At 43.3% G+C, this 25,222-nt stretch overlaps 1 protein-coding gene across 1 annotated transcript in view; it reads right to left on the reverse strand.

Moving 5' to 3' along the window:
* Window positions 1-25,222, reverse strand: part of LOC120046589 (ankyrin-3-like) — a 144,415-nt gene that overhangs the window by 20,255 nt on the left and 98,938 nt on the right. Inside the window, exons 28-37 of the mRNA XM_038991954.1 lie at window positions 23,190-23,414; window positions 22,805-22,959; window positions 22,301-22,512; window positions 21,823-22,030; window positions 21,534-21,630; window positions 11,297-11,525; window positions 11,045-11,170; window positions 10,696-10,818; window positions 9,040-9,121; window positions 4,882-7,341 (exon numbers count right to left, since the gene is read on the reverse strand). Coding sequence (XP_038847882.1) covers window positions 4,882-7,341; window positions 9,040-9,121; window positions 10,696-10,818; window positions 11,045-11,170; window positions 11,297-11,525; window positions 21,534-21,630; window positions 21,823-22,030; window positions 22,301-22,512; window positions 22,805-22,959; window positions 23,190-23,414 — 3,917 coding nt within the window. The remainder of the gene's footprint in view (window positions 1-4,881; window positions 7,342-9,039; window positions 9,122-10,695; window positions 10,819-11,044; window positions 11,171-11,296; window positions 11,526-21,533; window positions 21,631-21,822; window positions 22,031-22,300; window positions 22,513-22,804; window positions 22,960-23,189; window positions 23,415-25,222) is intronic.

A 25,222-nucleotide genomic window follows, 5' to 3' on the forward strand; every position in this document is an offset into this window, starting at 1 on the left:
GGAGGAGAATCTGACAAGGACAAGTACAGTACACAGTACATAGATGACGATGACAGAATGACAGCTACTGTTTGAAGAGAATAAACACGCCACAGGCAATCAATCACAACGACTTCATGCAACTAAGGTTTTAACAAGTGTGAAAGTTTTACAAACTAGGCTTGATCTCCGCGACGGGGGGCGCCCGAGGCCCCGCAACCTGACTGCCCTCCTTCCCACCAGTCCGCCTACTCCTCCTGCTCCTCTCACTGCCGGAGGCCCTGTCGACCTTTGCCCTTACGGACAAGGCCCCGGCCTCAGCTCTCGAGCCTCTACCAGACCTCGACGAGCGGGAGGGCTGAGAGGGGTCCGACAGAGAGGTGCTCCTGGAGGTGCTGTCTTCCTCGGACTGTTCTCCCTGTGTCTTTTTCTCTTCGTCTGATAGGCGGTTGGCCAGCTTTAGCGTCTCCCCGCTAATGCCCTTAAAGTACTCGATGGTGCGTTTACAAACCTCGCTGGCGTTCTCCCTACTCGTCTCACCTGACGAGCTAACCTGAGACCTGTCTTTGATGGGCAACCTGGAGGGAAACTGTATAGCTACTCTTTCCCTGCTAGACTGAGTTGTTACCTGCACTGATATTGGGGAGCTGGGTGTGCTGCTCTTTTTAATATCTTTGATTGGGATTCTAGACCTGGGCTCTACTTTGGCAATGACAGGCTCTGCTCTTCTCCTCAACTCAGCCTTGACAACCTGTTTGGGTTTTTGCTTCCCTATTGCTGTGCCTTGTGTATGAAAAGACCACCCTGGCGCTTTGACAGGCAGCCTAGACTTTTGCTGCTTCACCTCAGCTTCCTTGATGGCTTCACTTTGTCTTTGTTCAGCCTGAACACTGTTTTCTTCTACTCTCTCTAGAGAGTCTCTACAAAACAAAGCTTCAATCCTACTGGCTTTCTGAAGGGTGGGTTCAGAAGACGACTGCAAATTAAACACCACACTGCCACATTGTATATAGTTAGCCTGGACGCTAGAGGACTCAAGGTTATTGTTGTTATTGCAGTTCTCTGCAGGATAATCTCTTCTTTCTGACAGCTTTGGGTCTCTGTATCCGCTAAACAGACTCCCCACTGACTGGTTTTCCAAGCTAATGTATTCTGACATCTGACTTTCTGACATCTCTGCCTTATAATCTGTGTGATCCCCCGAGTCTTTTTTCACTGTAATGGCTATTCCCATCTTAATGGGGGTGCGTAATTTGGGGTCAACTTTAGAGGCCGTAATCGTGAATGAGGATGTAGTCTCGGCTACTGTGTCACCAGAAGGCGCATCGGTACAGCCAGTGTCAGTGCCAGTCTGTGCAGGGCTGCACTTTGCTGATGTGCTGCTGTCTGTGGCAGTCTCTAACTTCACCCCTTCACCCCTCTCCCCTGTTTTTGACTGAGAGGTAACTACCCCCGGACTCTTGCCCCCTCTCCCCTTGTCCCCTGATTTCCCATCAGAGGAATGCTCACCAATCTGGAAAAATTGAAGCCTCTCTTCAACAAAGTCCCGCTTGCTCATGTCAATTGCACCACTGCGCGTCATCTCAAACATCTTCCCCTCATGGAAGGGGAAAGGGTTAGGCTCGCTAGTCGGTGTGCTTTCGTCAGTCGGGGTTCTAGCAGGGGTAGTGTCTGGAGTGGTGGCTTGCGATTTGTCCTCCACAGACAAACCGAAAGGCTTGGGATCTTCTTCTCTCGCTTTGGCATCAAAAACTCCTTCTCCTTCTTCCCCTTTGCTTGACCAGGGGTCAAAGTCTAAGCCTTTCGTGGTGACTGTTTTGAAGGTAGAGTTTAACTCCTCTTCGAGTTGACAACGAAAATAGTTATCTGCAAAGTCTTGTCTATCGCCCTGTCTATCTGGATGTCTTCCCTCAAGAGTGTAGTCTTTTTCATCTCCGGTGTTTTCGTCTGAGTTTGCTTTCCCATTATCCCCTCCATCCTCACTTGGTGTTTTCTCCTCCTCTATGACTTCAAGCTTTGATTGACTAAAGGAACGATCACATGTCTTGCCGTCATTGGACAGGCTTGATGTTTTAGGGTCCTGTTCACTCAATCCATCATCCTCATCTTGAAGGTCATAGCCATCGAGAGAGTCTATTTCAGTGGCATCTGTGTCATGAGAGAACTCAGCAGTTGTGGCTATGGAGCAGTCTGTGATTGATTGGTCGTTGCCATTTTTCTCTAAGTCTACATCCTCTTCTTTTTCAATGCCATTAGTGCCTGACTCCTTGTTGTTTCCACTCCTCTCCGGCTTTTGGGGTTTTAGATGCTTCTCTCCTTCCTCCTTCTCCTTCATCTTGAAGGTGTACTTTTTGTTGGGAATGGGATGGAAGACAGACTCATCATCGCTAGAGTCGCTGTCGTCTGCTCCAGGTGGAACTGGAGAGGGAGGTTGAACCCTGATGATGGGCTCTGCGAGGAGGTGCCGATCATGCTCCTCTTGGAGGTTCACCTCCATCATCTCTGTCTCAGCCTCTGAGGAGGCACAAGACCCCCTCTTCTCAGGGTCAGAATGCTCTGCCTCTAAAGGCGGAGGTGGGGGAAACTCAATGTAAGCGACTCTTTTCTCTTTGGGTCGTTTCAGTGTTTCCTGATTTCGGTTGGAGGGTTCTGATGAGGCAGGCTTGGTTTTCTTTGGCAGATACTCCTTGTAGATGAAGGTCTTTCCTTCGTCTTCTTCCGACTCCTCTGCTATTGGAATGGGCATGCCGGGCATGTATCCAATCACAGAATCTGGCGTTCTGGAGGCAAGGCTCACCTCCTCAGAACTTGGTGTCTCAGGAGTAACAGGACTTTTGCCAGAGCTGTCCATGAAAGTAACTTGCTCTAGAGTGTCATCCTCTGGGCTGCCTTGAGGAGATGGGGGCTGTTTTTGTTTAATGGTGTAAAGCGCTCCCCGTGTCTCATGCACTGTTCGGCTCTCGTGACTCACTATCTTTTTGTATGTTCCCAGCTGCTCAGCTGTTTCTTTTTCGTATTTCTTTCCCACTTGGATGCTAACATAAACTGGCAAAGGTTTGATGTCTTTGAAACCCTCAGTAACAACTACAGGGGTTATGTTTTCCAAGTACTCTACTTGATCACTGTCTATACCATTACACACTACAGTTGACTGACTACTATCAAAAGAATCAGATGATTTTTCTACCGATGAGCCGTTTGTAGATTTTCTGGATTCAGAGCCGCAGTGTAACCTATTTCTAGCTAAAGTAGGTATTTGTAACCCTGGCCTTTCACACAGTTTAACAGAGGTATCAAATTTTAATGAAGTGGATTGATGATTTTCTGAGAAACTAGATGGCATTCTAACAGGAATTTGCGATTCCGAGTTTTTTTTTAGACTACCGGTACTATTTGGGTTTTCTCGGACCACAAGCTCTGTGTAAATTATTTTCTTGGTTGTCTCTTCTTTTCTGGCTATTCCATCTCTAAAACCCTGCTGTTCTCTTTGTGAATTGTGGTCATTGCCATGCGCATCTTGAACTAAAGTGTGGGCTAGTTTTGACACTTGTGGTTGATAGTTTCCATTTCCATGACATTCCCAAGTTTTGAAGGACTTTTTTTCTTCCTGTTCATTTCCGTTTGTGCCGTGTTTAGGAGATGAGTAAATATACCTATTAGCACTGGGGCTTGGTCCACTAGATCCTCTTACCTCACTTTCTAGAACCTTCCTTGTACATCCTGGACTGTCTGGTGATTTGGGGATATTTGAGCCTGCAAAAACTTGATACACAGGCAGCTTACTTTCCAGGAGTTTTCTTACTGGGGGATTTGACGTGTGTCCCCATTGTGGACCCGTATCTTGCTTTTGAGCCTCTTGTTCAAAATGTAGCCTAACAGCACTGACTTTGGAGGATGACATTTGAAAAGGTTTAGAGGCATCACCCACATTGCCCTGTGAGATGCCATCCCCTGGTTTTCTATTGTCATCCTTATATTGTAGCAGCACTCTCCTCTCTGGGCTGCTTGGTAAACTAGCACATTTTCTATCATTGGAGCCAAACCTGTCTCTGAAACGGTCTCTATATTCTTCACCACTGCCCCCATTCCTGTATGCTGATCTTTCAGGACTGCTGTGCGTAGAGCTAGGCCCTGATCGCGTTTCCCTAAAGTCGGACCTACGGGACTTCTTCTCAGGGGAAGAAAGCTCATCGTTCAGTTTCTCTGTCTTATCACGAAAAAACTGAGAGACTTCGCTAAGCTTTTCCTCTGCTTCCTTAACAGTTCTGTCTACTCTGTCTTCATATATCAGCTTTTCTCTATTCTTGCTCTGTCTGTCATCAGTGACACGCATCCAAACAGAGTGCTTTGGGCTACCAGGTTCTGAGGAATACTGCAACAGTGTTAGTTTGTCAAAGTTATCGTCTACATTGGCAATTTGACCTGATTTGTTTGTGTTTGATGACTTCAAAATATATTCTTGCCTTGATCCACTAGACCTTCCCTGACGATAACGACTCCTATCTGGGGATTGAAAACGAGACCTGTCCCTTAAATACTCCTCAGTGTCAGAGTGAGACGAGTCTGGTTTCTCAGAGAGAAGCATTTTGTCTGCAAAGTTGTAAGACTCTCCTCTGAGTTCTGATGATTCATCATCATTATATTCCACAGAATGCTGGCTGAGTAGCTTCAGGGTTTTGTACGAGTCGTCTGCCATGAGCTGTTCAGAGCTTGGACGACTGTCATCTTCCTGTGTCATGGGCCTGTTTACTCTGGAAGACTCTAGGTAACAGGGGAGCGATTCTTCAGGCTCCTCCTCTCCGTGTCGTGACATTCCACTGTTCCCTTGGTAGAAGTACATCTCCTTCTCTGGGCGATTTTTTGTCTCCCGGATGATGACCTCAGTTGGTTCAGTTTTGTTGCCCTTTTCAATGTGAACCTCAATTATTCTTTCAACTTTGGGCTTTAAGCTGATATCTTCAAGAACTCTCTGTGGTGTGTCATCATTGCCGGCCTTGTGCTCAAACAGTCCAGCAAGTTCTCTGGAGGGATCCCTGCCGGACTGGAAAGCTTTCATGATATCATGCACTGACATTGATTCTTCAATCCTCTCTGATGTATTCTCTTTACTCTGGGGTTTGTGGTACACCATTCGGGTGGTAGTCGTGATGTGGGTCTCTTCCTTAACTCGCATGCCCTTGCCCATCGAGTCATCGTCCGGGCTGATTTTCATCTGAAATGATTTAGTTTGGTCCACATTGGATGCATTCAGCCCTTTGGGTTCAGCATCAATGTATCTAACCGCCCTTGTATCCTCCATCATTGGTTGCTTGTTATCTTCAGGAGACTCATAGCTCCTAATAACATGAACAACCTCAGTCCTTGTCTCCGTGATTACCGGTGGAATATCCTGGAAAAGCGTCTTGGGTCCCATGCCTTCTGCACTCTGTGGGGCAGATGGCGTCCTTTCACTCCTTGTCTCAAAGCCACTGTCTGAGAGGGGACTCTTGTCCTGGTCATGTGAGATGTCATCTGGAGATTCTAACATGGCGTCAGGCCCAAATAGCACATCTGCTAGTTTACAGAGCTCCTTTTCTGAGGCAGAGGACCGCATGTTTGCGGGTGGCATTTTCAGCTTGTGCTCAGGTTTAAGCATACGTTTCTGTTTCTCCTCCCCTTCTCTTCTAACCTCATCAGATCTATGCTTTACATCTGTAATTTTTGAGATAGAGCTACTGCCAATGTCATTTGTCAAGTAGTCTACTACCTTCGATAGATTGAAATCTCTGTCTGGTATAGTCTTAGTTTTGATTTGAGGGACCACTGTCTCATATCTTGGTGGATAACTCCAGTTGCTTTGCTGGGGATCCGCTGGCACTTGTTTAGAGAACTGTGCCTCATGTGTTGTATTTGTTTTAAAAGCTGTCTTGTTATCCTTGACCGTATCCTTGGTTAGTATCTCACTAACTTTGACCAGGTCCTGTTTCACTTTCTCTACAATTCTGTAAGGCTCCTCGTCCTCCATTCTAGCCTCTTTGGGGAAGTCAGACTGGAAACCTTTGGAGGCTGAACTTGGTTCTGTTTGCAAGATGTTAGACATCCGTATCAAGTCCTCTTTCATTTCTGCCACGTCCTTCAGTATCTCTTGGCTGGAGGACAGCGGGGATGAGGTGGTGGATTTTAGGGCAGCCGGGGACATGAATAAGGGGGATTTGACAGGTGACAGAGTTCTGGCAAAGGAAGACTGGGCTTGAGAGTTTGTCTCAGCAGGCATAGTTTTTCGAGGGGACAAGAGGGCAGCAGCTGACTTTGACACCTCAGGGAGCTTTTTAAATTGGGGTTCTGGCAAAACATTTATAATTGAATACACTGGGACAGTCATTGTGTTTGGTGGGTTTGGTGGGGACCTTAAAGAGGCATATAGGGAACTAGAGGCTGAGGATCTTATGGACTGGTAAGAGGATGACGCTGAGGAGGACATGGACTTGAGAGTGCCATATCCAGAGGCAGAGCAGGAATTGAACGTTTTTTCAACCTCATCAAAGGCTGCATTTACGCTTGTTGTTGCTGCATTGGTGGTTGCCTGTATCCTCCCCTGTAAGCTGCTGGAGAGTAGGGACGTGGGGGAGGAGGAGCGGTACTTTGTAGGGGAAACTGTTCCATTGATCAGAGCTGCAGCACTAGGAGGAGTGTTGGATTTAATTGGTGATGAGAGGGAGGAAAAGAGACTCCTTGAGGGGCTTGAGGGGTCTGCACTGGACCGGACAGAGGAGAGGCCAGGAACAGTTTTTATAGGAGAGGACGATGTTGTGGTGCCAGTGCCCACAATGACACCCTTGAATGGAAGAGTTGAACTGTACATGTTCAGTGAGGATTTAGGGGAAGCAGGTGGCGTCATGGCGATTGATGACCTTTCTAGCAGACACCCTCCACCAGTGGTGATAGGAGAGGTTCTAGTAGACAATGCTGCCAGTCCCTTGATGGAAACATGGTCTGGAACGCTTCTGACTGGTGATGACTGGAGACTGGGGGTAACCTGAACTGGGTACTGGGACTGCTGAACTACAGTCTTTATTGGCGATGAAATGGTCCTGTACGACCTGATGGGGGAAGCTACGTCGCTGACTGACTTGATGGAATGGGCCGGTGAGCCGCTTATGTTGGACTTGATGGGGGACGCCGAGGTGATGGACCACACGGACTTCAGTGGAGAGGCATTGGGCGTGTTGGACGATGAACTGGAGTGGGAACCAAATCCAGACTTGGCTTGGCCAGGGACGGAGACAGGAACAGCCGACCACGCCTGATAAGATCTCGTTGAAAAGACAGGTTTGTGAGTGTAGCCAGTAGGCTGTGTTCTCGGCGAGCTCCGATCAGTTGTTTCTTGAATAACCAAACCAAAGATTTAACATAAATTCAACGGAAAATAATTGAAATAATAAAACAGAGGAACCAGAGAGAGAAAGTTGGAGTCAGTAAGGCCAATATTAATCAAAGCAGTAAGAATAATATCATTTATGAAACGTCAATTACTATCTAAACAAAGATGTGATGAAAAGTGATTGTTCAAGGTCAATGATCTGTCATAAAATAGAACAGATACAAGATAACACATGATGAAGCATACATGGCAACAAAATGCTTGACATAATAGTGAAGAAGAAACAATTTGAAACATACCAACACAACCATTCTATTGACCATTGATGTGCTTTGTCTGTTTGCCGTTTTGCTGCAGTGCCTTTTATATGTTTGGTGCACACCATGATCATATGTTTTCAATGCCAAAAATGACCCCACAATCCTTTTAGTATATTATTAGTGCAACAATTGTCTCAAGGGTTCACTTATTGATTGGTTCACAAGAAATTAATGCCCTGAACAATCACTAAGCCAATAAAAGTGAGGTGTTCTTCAAAATAATGAAAAAGATACAAGATAATAATTGTATTTGACATTTGGATGTTGCAATGCCAGTAGTTTTCACACAAATGTTATGAGACAAAAACAAGGAAAATATATTTCACAAAATGGAGAGGGTCTGCAAAGTATACTGACTAAAAATATAAACGCAACATGAAACAATTTCAAAGATTTTACTGAGTTATAGTTTATATAACAAAATCAGTCAATTGAAAGAAATTAATTAGGCCCTAATCTATGGATTTTACATGACCGGGCAGGGTTTCGTTCATGGGTGGGCCTTGGAGAGCATAGGCCCACATACTTGGCAGCCAGGCCCACCCACTGGGGAGCCAGGCCCAGCCAATCAGAATTAATTTTTTACCACAAAAGGGCTTTATTACAGACAAAAATACTCCTCAGTACAACCCCCCACCGCCCCTCAGACGATCACACTATTTGAGAAGCCAGAAGTGGAGGTCCTGGGCTGGCGTGGTTACACGTGGTCTGCGGTTGTGAGGCCGGATGGACGCACTGCCAAATTCTCTAAAACGACGTTGGAGGCAGCTTATGGTAAAGAAATTAACATTCAATTCTCTGGCAACAGCTCTGGTGGACATTCCTGCTGTCAGCATCCCAATTACACGCTCCCTCAAAACTTGAGACATCTGTAGCATTGTGTTGTGTGACAAAACTGCACATTTTAAAGTGGCCTTTTATTGTCCCTAGCACAAGGTGCACCTGTGTAAGGATCATGCCGTTTAATCAGCTTCTTGATATGCCACTCCTGTCAGGTGGATGGATTATCTTGGCAAAGGAGAAATGCTCAATAACAGGGATGTAAACAAACTTGTGCACAACATTTGAGAGAAATAAGCTTTTGTGCGTATGGAACATTTCTGGGATTTTTTTAAATTTCAGCTCATGAAACATGAGACCAACACTTTACATGTTGCATTTATATTTTTGTTCAGTGTATAAGACACCAAGCAAGGGTTGTCCGGGATGGATATGAATCATGACGTGTATGATGACAGTATGGAAAGTGCTCATAATTCTACACTATTGATATATGAATATATCATAAAGGTAATATCGTACACGGCATATGAAGTTGTATAACGTTATTGATATTTTGTATGAACTGAGGATTTATGAAAGTAAAGATGTTAAACTCACTCGCTGCAGGGTCGGTCAGATAGCTGTAGCGCTTACGCAAAGCTAAGGAGGCAAAGGTATGACGTCGGTCTGGTTTTTCAGTCTGCAACAACAAAAACAACAAAATATCTTTTAACATAAAATAAAGATTGGATTTAAAAGCCAAAAAGGTATATTCCCTTTTTTGACATTACGGCCAGAATTTCTCCCATTTTGTGATTTTGAAATCAAATCGAAATGATGCATTTTGCAGTGTGGGAGTCCATGTTGTTGAGGTAGTAGGCACTGCAAGTGATTGACTAAGAGATCCATGCTTTCCTCCGATTGGACAGATTGAGTGTGACCTTGGTGGCGCGATTTCAAGTGCATTAATCAATCTCATTTTGAAGAAACACATGCAATATGTGATTCTAAGATTTGGAGGAGTCCATTGAGATGTCAACAAGCTGACACTAAGAATGCAGCTGATCTTTAAAATAAATCATCTAAAGAGGAGGATGAATGTTCTTTTGAGATCACGAGACTTAATGTAAATGAAGGAAAACTCTGAGATGTAGCTATAAACCATTCCACATTCTTGTCATCTTCTGCTGACTAGGTTATATTGAGTTTTCCCCATGCAACAAATAACTCATTGGTCTTGTAGGTGTTTCCAAAGCATGCACAAAGATGGCTGAAACCACAACTAAGCTGGAGTACTATGCACTATAGAGCAGTTTATCCACTTCTATCTGCCACCCAAATGCACATCTATATCATTCTATATCTTAAAATAGTGTGGAGGGATGGTGTTTTCTACTAGCCTACTGAACACATATGGAAAGAACGATATGGAAAATAAGCCAGGGTGTGGTACACAAATTGGTCCTCTTTGCTTGGGACGAGGACAATAATAATAAAACCAGTTGAATTGAACTGTCATTCATGCATTACACAAAGTCACTTGACTTCTCACCAATGACAAAGACTACTATCTGCTGCAAAAGGCTCGTATACATCATTAATCAAATAACGATAATCACCACACATTCATATACATTATCGATGCTAGCGTTCACAATAATAAAGCAACGGAAAAACAACAAAGCAGTTCATGCGATGAGCAATCATGTATTTACCTCATCATCAGGATCAGACTCCATCATGTCCTGGTGGTTCCCAAGATGCATTGCAGACAAGGGGAAAGATGACACAATGGACAGCGGGTGGTTTATAATAGGTGTGGGTGGAAATAAACATCAGGAAATGAGAATGAAGCAGCTGAGAGCAGCAAACCATATTGGCATGGAAAAGGCCATGGAATTAACTAGTCCACAGGCCACCAAAGACCCAGAAAAGCAGCAAAAAGAACAGCAACGTAATTCAGAGTTTTTGAACACTGCATAGAGAAACAAAAAGAGAAATGCCACCATAACGTAGCCCTATTACTCTTCCACACTTTGAGCGAGGTAAATTAGTAATATAATGTGTATGACTGAATGTGTGTTTTGTGGGGGCATATAATTGGCATTGGCAAAAATACAGATAAAAGACACAAGCAGCAGGCATTCTAACCAAATGGAGGACAACCTCTCCACTCTGGAATTGCTGCTGTTACTGTACTTTGTCTTTCAATTCATTTACATGAGGATGACATGATATGGCCCAGAGGAAACATCATTCACATATCCAGCCTACCTTCTTATGAGTTGGCAGTGTGATATTCAAATTACATATAGCAGTCTGTGGAAGACCTTTAGTGGTTTTTGTCTCTTTCAAGAATGAGAGTCGACCGCATGGTTCTTGGCCCATGTCTCTGACCTAAGGAGCAAAAAAAGCATGTACAATAAAAAATATATATGAAATAAGAGTATAATGACATTCTTTTCTTGGTGCTCAAAAAAGGCATACGTGCCAAAAAAGGAAATGAGAATTAGAGCTTACAACATGTCAGCAAGTTTGAAGGACGATCATCCTCTCACATACCACTATAATAGAAAAGTGTGACCTTATTACATATAAGAGAAGGATGAAAATGTGACGCTACCTTCACATTGAAAGGAAGCCGGTTCTCTTTGAAAGAGAAGAAGTTAAAGATCAGCTGCTGCCCACTCTTGCTAAGAGGAGATAAGTTGCCATAGCAATCCACATGGATAGGCTTGCCCTCCAAGACCTGTAAAATCATTATCAACAATAGCATGTATATTCATATAAACCATGTATCTGTGCTTGTGTCTACCTGTGTCAGCATATTTTGTGTATGTGTGCGCATGAGTGTGTGGGTGCAAATAAGACCCACCTCAATGTCCTTGCTCCTGGCCACCTCTTCAAAGTTCTCCTGTTGTTCCAGAGTCTTGTCTACTTTGTCGTCCGTCATGCAGAAGCAGCGGAGGCGTGACTCCACAGGATCGTTCATCTTGGCAAACACCACAAACTTGGCCAGGTATGGCACACAGATCAGCTCCCGGTATAGCTGAGAGGCCAGACTGACCGTCTCAGGAGTCTGGTGACAGTCTGTAAGCCAGAACCTGGAGGTAAGGAAAAACAGAGATGATGAGTAAAGCTTAATACATATGTTGAAGCCAACCACAGAGTCTTTTGGCAAGAGCTTGGTTGAGGGGGCCATGAACATTATAATGCATACAGCTTGATAAAGCTTGATATAGCTTTTTTGATAACAATTGATCTAAATCAGGGCTCTCCAAACCTGTTCCTGGAGAACTACCGTCCTGTAGGTTTTTGCTCCAACCCTAATCTAGCACACCTGAATCTAATAATTAGCTGGTTGATAAGCTGAACCAGGTTAGTAACAACTGGGGTTGGAGCAAAAATCTACAGGAGGGTAGCTCTCCAGGATTAGGGTTGGATTTACCAATGAGCGGGTGGCTACAGTTTCCATACAGAGGCCGCATTGTAGCTTACAACCCCCTAGAGCCATTGCGGAAAACTAATTAGCATTAAAAACAAATCTTGACTTATTCCACGTTTTGTTACAGCCTGAATTCAAAATGGATTAAATCTTCTTTTTTTTTCAACCATCTACACACACTACCCTATAATGACAGTGAAAACATGTTTTAACCTGTTTGGGATAGGGGGCAGCATTTTCACGTTCGGATGAAAAGCATGCTCAGAGTAAACTTCCTGCTACTCAGGCCCAGAAGCTAATATATGCATATTATTAGTAGATTTGGATAGAAAACACTCTGAAGTTTCTAAAACTGTTTGAATGATGTCTGTGAGTATAACAGAACTCATATTGCAGGCAAAAACCTGAGAAAAATCCAACCAGGAAGTGGCAAATCTGAGGTTTGTAGTTTTTCAACTCATTGCCTTTCTAATATACAGTGTCTATGGGGTCATATTGCACTTCCTAAGGCTTCCACTAGATGTCAACAGTCTTTAGAACCTTGTTTGAGGCTACTGTGAAGGAGGAGGGAATGAGAGCTGTTTCAACCAGGTGTCTGGCAGAATGCCATGAGCTGGTCACGCGTATGGCCGTGAGAGCGACCTGCGTTCGATTGCATTTCTAAACACAAAGGAATTATCCGGTTGAAACATTATTGAAGATGTATGTTAAAAACATCCTAAAGACTGATTCTATACATGGTTTGACATGTTTCTACGAACTGTTAAATAACTTTTTGGACTTTTCGTCTGAACTTTCGCCTGGACTTGCCCGCGCCTCGTGAGTTTAGATTGTGAACTGAACGCGCTAACAAAAAGGAGGTATTTGGACATAGATGATGGACTTTATCGAACAAAACAAACATTTATTGTGGAACTGGGATTCCTGGGAGTGCATTCTGATGAAGATCATCAAAGGTAAGTGAATATTTATAATGCTATTTCTGACTTCTGTTGACTCCACAACATGGCGGGTACCTGTATGGCTTGTTTTTGTGTCTGGGCGCCGTACTCAGATTATAGCATGGTGTGCTTTTTCCGTAAAGTTTTTTTGAAATGTGACACAGCGGTTGCATTAAGGAGAAGTATATCTTTAATTCTGTGCATAACAGTTGTATCTATTATCAAAGTTTATGATGAGTATTTCTGTAAATTGATGTGGCTCTCTGAAAATTCGCCGGATGTTTTCGAGGCACAACATTACTGACCATAACGCGCCAATGTAAACTGAGATTTGTGGATATAAATATGAACTTTATCGAACAAAACAGAAATGTATTGTGTAACATGAAGTCCTATGAGTGCCATCTGATGAAGATCATCAAAGGTTAGTGATTAATTTGATCTCTATTTCTGCTTTTTGTGACTCCTCTCTTTGGCTGGAAAATGGCTGTATGTGTTTTTGTGACTAGGCTCTGACCTAACATAATCATATGGTGTGCTTTCGCTGTAAAGCCTTTTTGAAATCGGACACGATGGGTAGATTAACAAGAAGTTAAGCTTTAATTTGGAGTATTGCACTTGTGAATGTATGAAAGTTACATATTTCAAAAAAAATATGCGGAACTAATGGCTAGCGGAACCCCTAGCCATAGGAAGTTAAGAGATTTTTGCAAATGTATTGAAAATTAAATAAAGAAATACACTACATGACCAAAAGCATGTGGACACCTGCTTGTCGAACATCCCATTCCAAAATCATGGGCATTAATATGGAGTTGGTCCCCCCCTTTGCTGTTATAACAGCCTCCACTCTTCTGGGAAGGCTTTCCACTAGATGTAGGAACATTGCTGCGGGGACTTGCTTCCATTCAGAAACAAAAGCATTAGTGAGATCGGGCATTGATGTTGGGCGATTAGGCCTGGCTCGCAGTCGGTGTTCCAATTCATCCCAAAGGTGTTCGATGCGGTTGAGGTCAGGGCTCTGTGCAGAACTTGCAGGTGCAAGTTCTTCCATAACGATCTCGACAAATCATTTCTGTATGGACCTCGCTTTGTGCACAGGGGCATTGTCATGCTGAAAAAGGAAAGTGCCTTCCCCAAACTGTTGCCACAAAGTTGGAAGCATAGAATATTCTAGAATGTCACTGTATGCTGTAGCGTTAAGATTTGCCTTCACTGGAACCAAGGGGCCTAGCCCGAAACATGTAAAATAGCCCCAGACCATTATTCCTCCTCCACCTAACTTTACAGTTGGCATTACATTTCGCAATCTGGCAGGTAGCATTCTCCTGGCATCCGCCAAACCCTGGTTTGTCCGTCGGACTGCCAAATGACTGCCAGAACGCGTTTCCACTGCTCCAGAGTCCAATGGCGGCGAGCTTTACATCACTCCAGCTGACGTTGCTTTCAGAGGCAGTTTGGAACTCGGTAGTGAGTGTTGCAACAGAGGACAGAAGATTTTTACGTTCTAAGCGCTTCAGTACTTGGCCTACCACTTCACGGCTGAGCCGTTGTTGCTCCTAGACGTTTCCACTCCACAATAACATCACTTACTGTTGACCATGGCAGCTCTAGCAGGGAAGAAATTTGATGAACTGACTTGTTGGGAAGTTGGCATCCTAAGGCGGTGCCACGTTGAAAGTCACTGAGTTCTTCTGTAAGGCCACTCTACTGTCAATGTTTATCTATGGAGATTGCATGGCTTTGTGCTTGATTTTATACACCTGTCAGCAACAGTTGTGGCTGAAATAGCCAAATCCACTAATTTGAAGGGGTGTCCACATACTTTTGTATATATAGTGTATCTCATTTAAATAAATAATCACACCCCTGAGTCAATACATGTTAGAATCACCTTTGGCAGTGATTATAGCTATGAGTCTTTCTGGGTAAGTCTCTAACTGCTTTCCACACCTGGATTGTACTATATTAGCAAATTATTCTTAAAAAAAATATTCAAGCTCTGTCAAGTTGTTTGTTGATCATTGCTAGACAGCCATTTTCAAGTCTTGCCATAGATTTTCCAGACGATTTAAGTCAAAACTGTAACTAGGCCAATGAGGAACATTCAATGTCGTCTTGGTAAGCAAATCCAGTGTATAATTGGCCTTGTGTTTTAGGTTATTGTCCTGCTGAAAGGTGAATTTGTCTCCCAGTGTCTGTTGGAAAGCAGACTGAACCAGGTTTTCCTCTACGATTTTGCCTGTGCTTAGTTCTATTCTGTTTCTTTTTATCCTAAAAAAACTCCCTAGTCCTTGCCGATAGCATACTCATGACATGATGGAGCCACGACCATGCTCAAAAATATGAAGAGTGGTACTCAGTGATGTGCTGTGTTGGATTTGTCCCAAACATAACACTTTGTAATCAGGGCATAAAATGTATTTCTTTGCCACATTTTTTTCAGTTTTACCTTAGTGCCTTATTGCAAACAGGATGCATATTTTGGAATATTTTTATTATGTACAGGCTCCCTTCTTTTCACACTGTCATTCGGGTTAGTATTGTGGAGTAACTATAATGTTGTTGATCCATCCTCAGTTTTCTCCAATCACAGCATTTAAAATGTTTTAAAGTCACTATTGGCCTCATGGTGAAATCCCTGAGCGGTTTCTTTCCTCTCCAGCAACTGAGTTAGCCAACAAAATGTGGAAAAAGTCAAGTGTGTGAATACTGTACCCACATCCATACCCATACATGCAGTCAGAACCTAGCCTTTTCTGGGCCCTAAGTGACATTTGTTTGGGGGCATGTCATGCCAAATAGTGTCCACCCCTGCATCATAATGGAATTCGATTAGCTGTTATCGTCCGTTGCTGGGCAGTTGCTAGAACTTGTCAAATTCTGCCCAGGTAACGTAATGAAAGACAAAAATCTATAGCCTTCATTGCTATGCCGGTTGCTATGTTCTGAGGGCGCGGAGAGAGAGGCGCATGCAGTCAAAAGACAGGGAAAAATGTGATTGAAGTTACATGTTATTTACAAGTTGTTTTATCTTTAAATCTCACCGATTATTAGTGGATAAAGTACAAAACATGATGTTTACTTGCTTGAAAACCTTGATGTAGCTAACATGAGCATGCTGCAAGCAAGCATGGATGCTGCAAATGATGGATGCAAACACTACTGCGAATTAACACCACTTTTCCAAATTATATTATTTGTGTTTGTAGATAATCAGTTGATTTAAATAGTTATCTCTTGTACTAAGTAGCCTATGACAAGTGCTATATTAGCTGTAACATGTTATGGGGAAAAGGTGAACTCTATTAGTCAATCTTCTGGTCATGAGTGATCAGATTGTAACTGGGTACCATTAGAGATGCTGGTTTCAGACTATATCTAGAAGTAATGTTGCAAAGGGTTGGAAACTTTCCGGGAAATCTCCGGAATTGTTACGGAAATGTTCTATGGGGAGTTAAGCCCGGTAATTTTGGTCATTTTGCTTAAATTCATCAAAAAAGTTAGCTTATAACAGTGAACCTTTATTGTGGGATACACATAAGGCAATTCTAGGTCTTGTGGCATATTTTGGTTAAACTATCCCCAATTCAATGGAATTCCAACCCTCTGCATGAACAGTGCATTCTTCCATCACATGTGCAGTGTACTCTTCCATCACATGTACAGCTGATTCTCAAGATCTTGAACACTAATAAGATGCTATTGAGCCCACACTACTACACTGTCTGAACCAAGGACTACACACTTTTCTGGTAAGTTTTGTTAAACTAGTAAATAGTAGCCTACAGCAAAGTGTTTTTAAATAATTTCTGATAGTTCGTTTTTACTACCATGTGGGTTTTTAGCTTGCTTGAGCCTGCTATCTGAGGAGTGTTAATTCACCTGTTTTCATACATGTTTCATTTTAAAACATTTATCTTACAAAGGAGTTGTTTAATCTAACTGCTTAACTATTTATCTGTACATGGAATTGTATTTGTTGTTTTTTTACTCATTTTTTTCCTAATCTTTACAGGAAAATGCCACAGGCACTATCTTATGTGAGGAGACATTTCAGGGCAGCTAATGTAGATGGAAAAGCTGTGTACATTTGCAAATACTGTGCCAAATCATGAGTGAAGAATGCAACAAAGATGCAGAATCATCTGGCCAAGTTCCCTCAGCGCTCACAACAAGCAACCTCTGACAAAAGTCCCTCTACTTCTATTCGAGGTGAAAATGATGAATCAGACACCTTATCGATAGCAACAGCTAATGGTTCTCCTGGAATCAGATGTTTTTTTGACTCAATGGAGGAACATAGTCAGAGATATGGTGATGAATGTCTTGCTCGAGCTGTGTATGCAACTGGTTCACTTCTGATGCTCACAGGCAATGTGTATTGGAAGAGATTTCTGAATGTTCTTCGCCCAGCATACACCAGATATGCTTTATCTAATCATTTTCTGGATGCAGAGTTCAACAGAGGTCAAGTGAAGGTCAATCAAATCATAGAGAAAGCAGACTGTATTGCAATCATCTCTGATGGGTGGTCGAATGTTCATGGGCAAGGAATAATTAACTACATCATCTCCACCCCTCAACCATTATTCTACAAGAGCACAGACACAAGGGACAACAGATTGCAGATGAGCTGAAGGCAGTCATCAATGACCTTGGACCACAGAAGGTATTTGCACTGGTGACAGACAGTACTGCGAACATGAAGGCTGCTTGGTCTAAAGTGGAGGAGTCCTACCCTCAACATCACACCCATTGGCTGTGCTGCTCATGCATTGAATCCGCTCCTCAAGGACATCATGGCACTGAAAACAATGGATACACTCTACAAGAGAGCCAAGGAAATGGTTAGGTATGTGAAGGGTCATCAAGTTATAGCAGCAATCTACCTCACCAAGCAAAGTGAGAAGAATAAGAGCACCACATTGAAGCTGCCCATCAACACCCATTGCGGTGGTGTTGTCATCATGTTTGACAGTCTCCTGGAGGGGAAGGAGTCGCTCCAAGAAATGGCCATATCAAAGTCTGCCGATATGGACAGCCCCATCAAGAGGATCCTCCTAGATGATGTATTTTGGGAGAGAGTGGTAAGCAGCCTGAAACTCCTGAAACCTATAGCAGTAGCCATTGCACAGATTGAGGGAGACAATGCCATCCTGTCTGATGTTCAGACTCTGCTTGCAGATGTAAGAGAAGAAATCCGTACTTCCCTGCCCACTTCCCTGTTGCTCCAAGCAGAGGAAACTGCAGTTCTGAAATACACCAAAAAATTTGAAGACTTTTGCCTGAAGCCCATACACACCGCAGCGTACATGTTGGACCCCAAGTATGCTGGCAAGAGCATCCTGTCTGGTGCAGAGATCAACAAGGCCTATGGTGTCATCACTACCATGTCTAGCCACCTTGGCCTGGATGAGGGCAAGGTTCTTGGCAGACTGGCAAAGTACACTATCAAGCAAGGGCTTTGGGATGGAGATGCAATATGGCAGCGGTGCCAACATATCTCATCAGCCACCTGGTGGATGGGACATTGTGGATCTGAGGCTCTTTCCCCTGTTGCCTCCATCATCCACCAAATCCCACCAACATCAGCCGCCTCAGAGCGCAACGGGTCCTTGTTTGGGAACACACACACCAAAGCACGCAACAGGCTGACCAATACAAAGGTTGAAAAATGTGTGTCCATCTGGGCAAATTTGAGGCTTTTTGAGCCTGACAACGAGCCATCCTCAACAAGGTTGGAAAGTGACAGTGAAGATAAGGCCTCAGAGTCTGATGTTCAAGAGATGGACATTGAGGAGGTCCAGGGAGAAGACATGGAAGCCTGAGAGGAAGACAGCCAAAGCTTTAGTTTATAGACTATCATTTTACAGATGTATGTTGAAGAAGTTTTTGGGAGACACGATGGATCATTGGGGATCATTCAATATTCCCTTTCTTTTGTTGTTCAGTGAAATCATCCCATGTGAAGAGTCAACTCATTTAATTAAAGTTCAATTCGTAACACATGTTTTTTTATATATTGGAAGGATTTAATAATTTGCAATTATGTCTACTTATGATAAGGTAAAAGGTTTATGTTTCTGTCTCCATATGATATGGTAAATATATCCAATGCAAAAAAACATCTACATTTAAATGGTATTAATATTAATTTGCATATATTTCTGTTAATTCCCATATTGTCTTGTTAATTCCCACAGAAAGTTTCCACCTCTGAATATTCCCCAAAATGTGCAACCCTATCTAGAAGTATAGGACATGCTGTGGCCTATACCAGGGAAATGCAAAAGGGGAAGGACCTGTATTAGTAGATCATAGGAAACCCTGTTGCAGTAAGGTTATTGTAGCAATAACAGTGCCTATTTAATACTAATGTGTTTGTGTAAATTAATAGACTTCTTGCTGAATTACTACATTCATTATATGTAGTTTACCCTTTGTTTTTCTTGTTCCATACCAAGCTGCCATGGTGTAAACAACTTCCTCCCAGCAGCACCAGCAACGCAAGCTAAGCTTTCAAAAATCACATAAGGAGGTAAGACAACCAGATATTTACCATGTTCACAGTGCACAATTAATTATCTGATTATATAATGTTTTATTAGCATAACGTCTCAATTATAAGCAGTATGTTTGTCACACCCTGATCAGTTTCACCTGTCCTCGTTATTGTCTCCACCTCCTCCAGGTGTCGCTTGTTTTCCCCAGTGTATTTATCCCTGTGTTTCCTGTCTCTCTGTGCCAGTTCGTCTTGTAAGTTTCCAAGTCAACCAGCAGTTTTCCTGTTCTCCTGCTTTTTGCGTTCTCCTTTTTCTAGTCCTCCAGGTTTTGACCCTTGCCTGTTTCTGGACTCTGTACCCGCCTGCCTGACCATTTTGCCTGCCTTGACCACGAGCCTGTCTGCCACTCTGTACCTCCTAAACTCTGATCTGGTTTTGACCTTTTTGCCTGTCCACGACCATTCTCTTGCCTACCCCTTTGGATTAATAAACATTATAGGACCTCAACCATCTGGCTCCTGTGTCTGCATTTGGGTCTCGCCTTGTGCATTGATAATGTTACCGTCCTTTTTTTAAAGATCCATTCCTCTGGAATCTCTACAATCACTGAAGTGAGTGCAACTTTAATCACGTCAATCAGAAAATGCTGAGTGACAAACAAGGGGAAACATTGAAATAGTCCAAATGGCTTTCTCTCCCTGTGTCTTCTTATGGCGTCTGCATATTAGGTTCGGTTTTCTCCTAGCAGATCTCGGCTAGGCGACGTGAAAGTCTGTGCCTTCCTTCTCCTCATCCTGTTGCTCATTCTCTCCTCTTCCTTCAGACGACATCCTGTCTAGTTATGTCTGATTGTCCAACAACCTGCCTACCCCACCTCATCCCTCCTATGTCTGACCACTGGCTGCTTTCACTCCAACTTCAAGACAGACAGTTGGACCCCTCAAGAAAAAAACACTTCTCAAACAGTTCAAAATGGGAACACTTTTCCTTCCCGGAATCAAATGTACCAACTGCCAACAGCGCAAAACAAATAGGAATGCAAGGCTTTATCGTAGTTTTTTTTTACATAAATGTTTGGTGATCGATCAGGAATGCCTTGGAGATCGACCGCGATCGACCCGTTGGTTACGACTGATCTACAGCTACTGTTATTGTCAAAATGTTCAATCTAATTTGCTAAGAAACTGTGCTTGCCATATCATCCTGGGCACTCAGTCTCTCCCTTCTGAGACTGACTGCCTGTTGAGGGAAAGTGACAGGCAGAACCACCCGTAGCACCCACCTCCTCTTTATCCTACACGCCAGAACAGAGATACAAAACAAATCCCCCATACCCTACTTCTGCCAAGACTCTTTGAGGATTCCCCTCTCTCCTACTTTACTTGTCATTCATACTTCTGTTTTCTCAACTAAATTGTATTTTATTGTTTATGTGTTGATGTTAGCCTATACTCGTGTATTTCAGTCTATAACTTCCATGTGGGTATATCAAATGGCACACCTGTTCCACAAAAAGGGCAAGGTTTTCATATTTCAATCTTAAAAATTGCCAAGTTGTGTTTCACAGGGTGTTCATTTAATTAATTAATTGTTGTAAATCCCTTTTTGGTATTTGTGAGTTCAACATTATTCAACTGTCTGTCGTGTCCTGCATTATATTCAACCACAAGTGTACTACTGTAGTACTGAGCTATGCCATGTGGTGGAGTAAAACAATCATAATAGGACTAATAGCATACTTTAGTGTAAGACAAGACAAGGGAAGCTCAAAATAAACACACGCCAGCCAGACGAGCCAGTGTATGAATTGAACTGATTTTCACATGAATGAAATAATATTAGCTGCATAGGAGCTCACTTTGCGATCTGAAAGGTAGGTTAACGAATTGCATGTTGTTGAAAAGTAGATTGAAGTAATGTATTCATATTATTAGCTAAAGAAAACTTGTTTTAGCAGAGAACAATTGTTTGCGGAAATCAGCTTTGTTTACATAGCAGGGATTTAAAGAACGTCCAGTTGGCTGTTAATGATCTCCAAAATCCGAAGCATTAGCTCATCACACCGTTGATATAGCAATGGGCGCTAACAGCTAATTGAATTCCCCCACCTTGACAGCAGAGAGAACATTTTGTTTTTAGAGTTAATTTCCTTTTGCCATGGGGTGTTGAGAAAATGTTGCAGTTAACTGGTTGTGAGCATATGAGAAAGCATGGCCTTACCTGGCCGACACGTTTGTTGTGAAGGAAACACAGTCTGTGACAAAGGACAGGGGAGTGGTCCCTGTGATGTCCTCCCACTGGGCAGGAGATGTTCCACCTGGATGGAAAACCATGAGAAAAGACAAATCCCCATCCCTGGTTAACCTTTCATCCACCTACTGCAAACCCTGTCCTTCCATCCTGTCCTCCAAGTAGGAGTGAACCTTGTTATCATTGAAGGTCTGAATCAATTTCAATAGAGGTATGTTCTCAGCCACAAAGGTTGTTCAGAACATCCTGATGGACTTGCCTGTGATGCTGCAGAGGAGGCGCAGGCAGGGGGTGGAGTCCCCCCTGTGTCCACTGGGGTGGCCCTCTGCAGATCGGGGCGGGACAGGGATCGTCATGGTAATGGGCTTGTGGAACTTCCTCCTCCTGGGCTCCACGGTAACTATAGGGCTGAAGGTGGCCCTGTTGCCGAGAAGATTCCTCACCATGTCGTCTGGGACGGGCTGAGCCTGCAGGGAGGGGGAGGGGGAGGACGGATGAAAGAGGTGAATCAATGTTCTCTCATTTGTTCACATTAGCATAACACATGACAAAAGCCATTATCTTTTAAAAAGTCATGGTTAAATAAATCTCAATTGGATGAAGGTAGCCAACTCATCATCAATCAAAACAATGCTCTTAGCTCAAAAGTTGGGAAATTAGACTCAAAGCTTAAAGCAAAACAGAGACTAATGGAGATTCTAAACAATACAGCTAACTGATTGACTTGGCTTTCAGACCTGCAGGCCAACGCGTATCTTCTTGGTGAGCGCCCCCTCGGGGAAGGAGGCCTGGACCATGGGCACTGTCTGGCTGGTCAGCGTCCCGCCCTCTGGACCCATGTGGTTACTCTCCTGCTTGATTCTGGACACCACCGCAAAGTACTGGGGGAAGTCCCTGGTGATGATCCGACAAATCCGCTTCTTCTCCAGCTCAGCATTGCTGTCAAGTTCTGTTGGAGAACACATTAACAAATATAGATGGGTAAAGGATATTCAATATGTTATGTATGTGCGAATGACGAAGGAATGTCAGAGAAGGTATTCAATTACATTAGCAATGTTGACCTGTAATAATAATAATAATACATTTATGTGGTAAAGCGCTTTTCTCACACCCACCGTGCAATAAAAAATATATCTATATATTAATAAAAACTATCCAAAACACAGAAAATAGAACACAGACAACAAACAAAGCTATTTACAGGTGTCAATGCAGATGTCATGCTCTGTGTAACATACCTTCGTCCATCCCGTTCAGAATGTCTGTGATGTCACTTGGATGGCAGTCGTACTGGTGTTCCTTCCATGTGTCACCGTTGTCGCTCCTGAGTACAATCAGCTCCCTCTCCTTCCCCCTCATGGAGCCAAAATGAGGAATCTCCACAATCACAGGGCTGGAATGGAACAGAACACCCAGAGATTGTTCAGAGCACCCTTAGAGACAAAAAGGTGGATCTTTACATTCAAATAGCATAAATGGTATAGAGCAACGTTTCTTAATCCCTCAAATGATCAACTCATCATCAAGCTTTGATATTTGAATCAGCTGTGTAGTGCTAAGGCAAAAACTAGAATGTGCAACAAGGATTAAGAAACATTGCTATAGAGATAAGAGAAAACCTACCCCAGAAACTGGGCTCCTGCAGGACCGACCTCAACCAGCCGGCTGACCAGGCCCTCTCCCTCCACCATGGGTGGGGGGTAGGCCAGCTTGTGCCTCTTGGCCAGGCGGCAGGTGATGCGGGTGGGAGCTGTGCACTTCCGGGGCGGGATGATGATACGCATGCCGTTGCTTCGGCTTCCTCTCATGGACCCCCCACGAGCATCCACCATGAAGCTAACCAGGAATCTGCCGGCGCACAGAAATACAAATATTAGACCAGGAAGGGTGAAGCGGGAAAAGAGAGAGAGAGAGGCCATAACCACTGACACGTGAGACGGACGAATCCCATGCTGTGACCACCGTACATCCAAACACTCCGAAAAGAGAGAGAGAATGGAAAGAAAATACTAGAGAAGGAGAGAGACAGACAGACAGACAGAGACAGAGGGAGAGAGATGGTGCTTTGAGTTCTCAAACTTGGCAGGTCTCACCTCTGACACTTAACAATATGACCTCAAGACACTGAAACTTTAAAGAACTCAGAGGTGATGTAATAGGGAAAAGGTGAGTTTCCTGCCAAGATCCATTACTCTGAAGCAGTGATCTATATTAAACACCTTCACAAATGTTTCACCCCCGAGTAGAAACTCAATTAAATCACAAATGAATGTGTTAAATACGTGACATGTTAGCTTCTACCTAATAAATGCAGTTTTGGCATCCCATTAATTGTGGAAACTGTCACCAGTTATATTAAGCTATTCGTAGAACGAACAAGGGTATGTTTAAATTGAAATGCCTCATATAGTATGCCAGCTGTTAAAGGTAGACTCAGCGAAATGACGTTGCCACGAGCAGCACCGCAGATATTGAGATGAGCGAGATGCCAGACTTCGCTCTCACAGTCACACACAGTATCGGCGCATGTGCACGGGTTCGCGTCACGTTGTTCACAGCGTGGTAGCCAGGGCAACAAAACTGCTGAGAAGTTCAGTCTCGCACTTCAACGCTCTTAGTTGTTGTGGAAATTGATCCACTATGCTGTTTACTTTCTGCATCTATGTCATATCGCTATTTACCTAAAGCCATAAAACCTTACCCAATAAAGATACCCAACATTTTCATTCGGCATGACATGCTGATCTGAGACGGCTGAGTTGTTACATGTCTGACCTAAAACCATACACAATGTTCTTATTTGACTGTCCACATAGGCTGTGTTTACACATGCAGACAAATTCTGATCTTTTTTCCATTCATTTGTCTTTGTGTGCACTTTGCAGACCTGCTCATAGATTTTTTTTAGGGGCTTTATCCATATATGCACTGTGAGATGACACCTTGGTGAGAAACTCGTAAACACATCACTAGCATTACAGCTACACAGTGTAGATGAGAGACCAGACCACACAGATGACACAAGCACAGAAACATAAGAGGAAAGAGGAAGTAGTGGAAACTGTGACATCACTGTGACATCATGGTGACATCACCAGACACAATCATCACCTGGAGTCATACTGAGGGAGCGGGGAGGACACGCTGCAAAATAAAGACCAAAACAATGCAGGAGGCAAAAAACTCAATTTAGTAATACAGCACAATCAATTTAGTTTTTTAGGGTCTGACGCATTTCACCGTGTCAGTCAAAAAAAGAATAAAAAGATGGTACAGAAATAAAAGAGAGGGACTGAAATACAGGAGAACTGGAAAAAATGTAGGGCATTGAAAGGGCCAGAAACCCCAGTACATGAGACCTGACAAAACACAAAATATCTTCCATCTGTACTCGGCCCAGGACATTGGACTCTCGAGCATTTCCAATAAGACTAAATCATGTAGTCTACAGCGCAAGTCCATTATCTACTGTATGTGAGGGTGACTTCCCTCAAACTATTCATCACCACGGCTCAGCAAATTGAAATTGCACAAGAGACTGCAGAAAGGAAAAACTCCTAACAGTGTGTCACTGCAGACAACTGCTAGCTGGGTCTTTCTTGGGCTGATAAAATGGAGTATGTAGAGTAACATTCTCCTGTGTCTGGATTAGCAGT

This window comes from Salvelinus namaycush, chromosome 4, assembly GCF_016432855.1.
Source record: "Salvelinus namaycush isolate Seneca chromosome 4, SaNama_1.0, whole genome shotgun sequence".
NCBI classification, from domain to species: domain Eukaryota; kingdom Metazoa; phylum Chordata; class Actinopteri; order Salmoniformes; family Salmonidae; genus Salvelinus; species Salvelinus namaycush.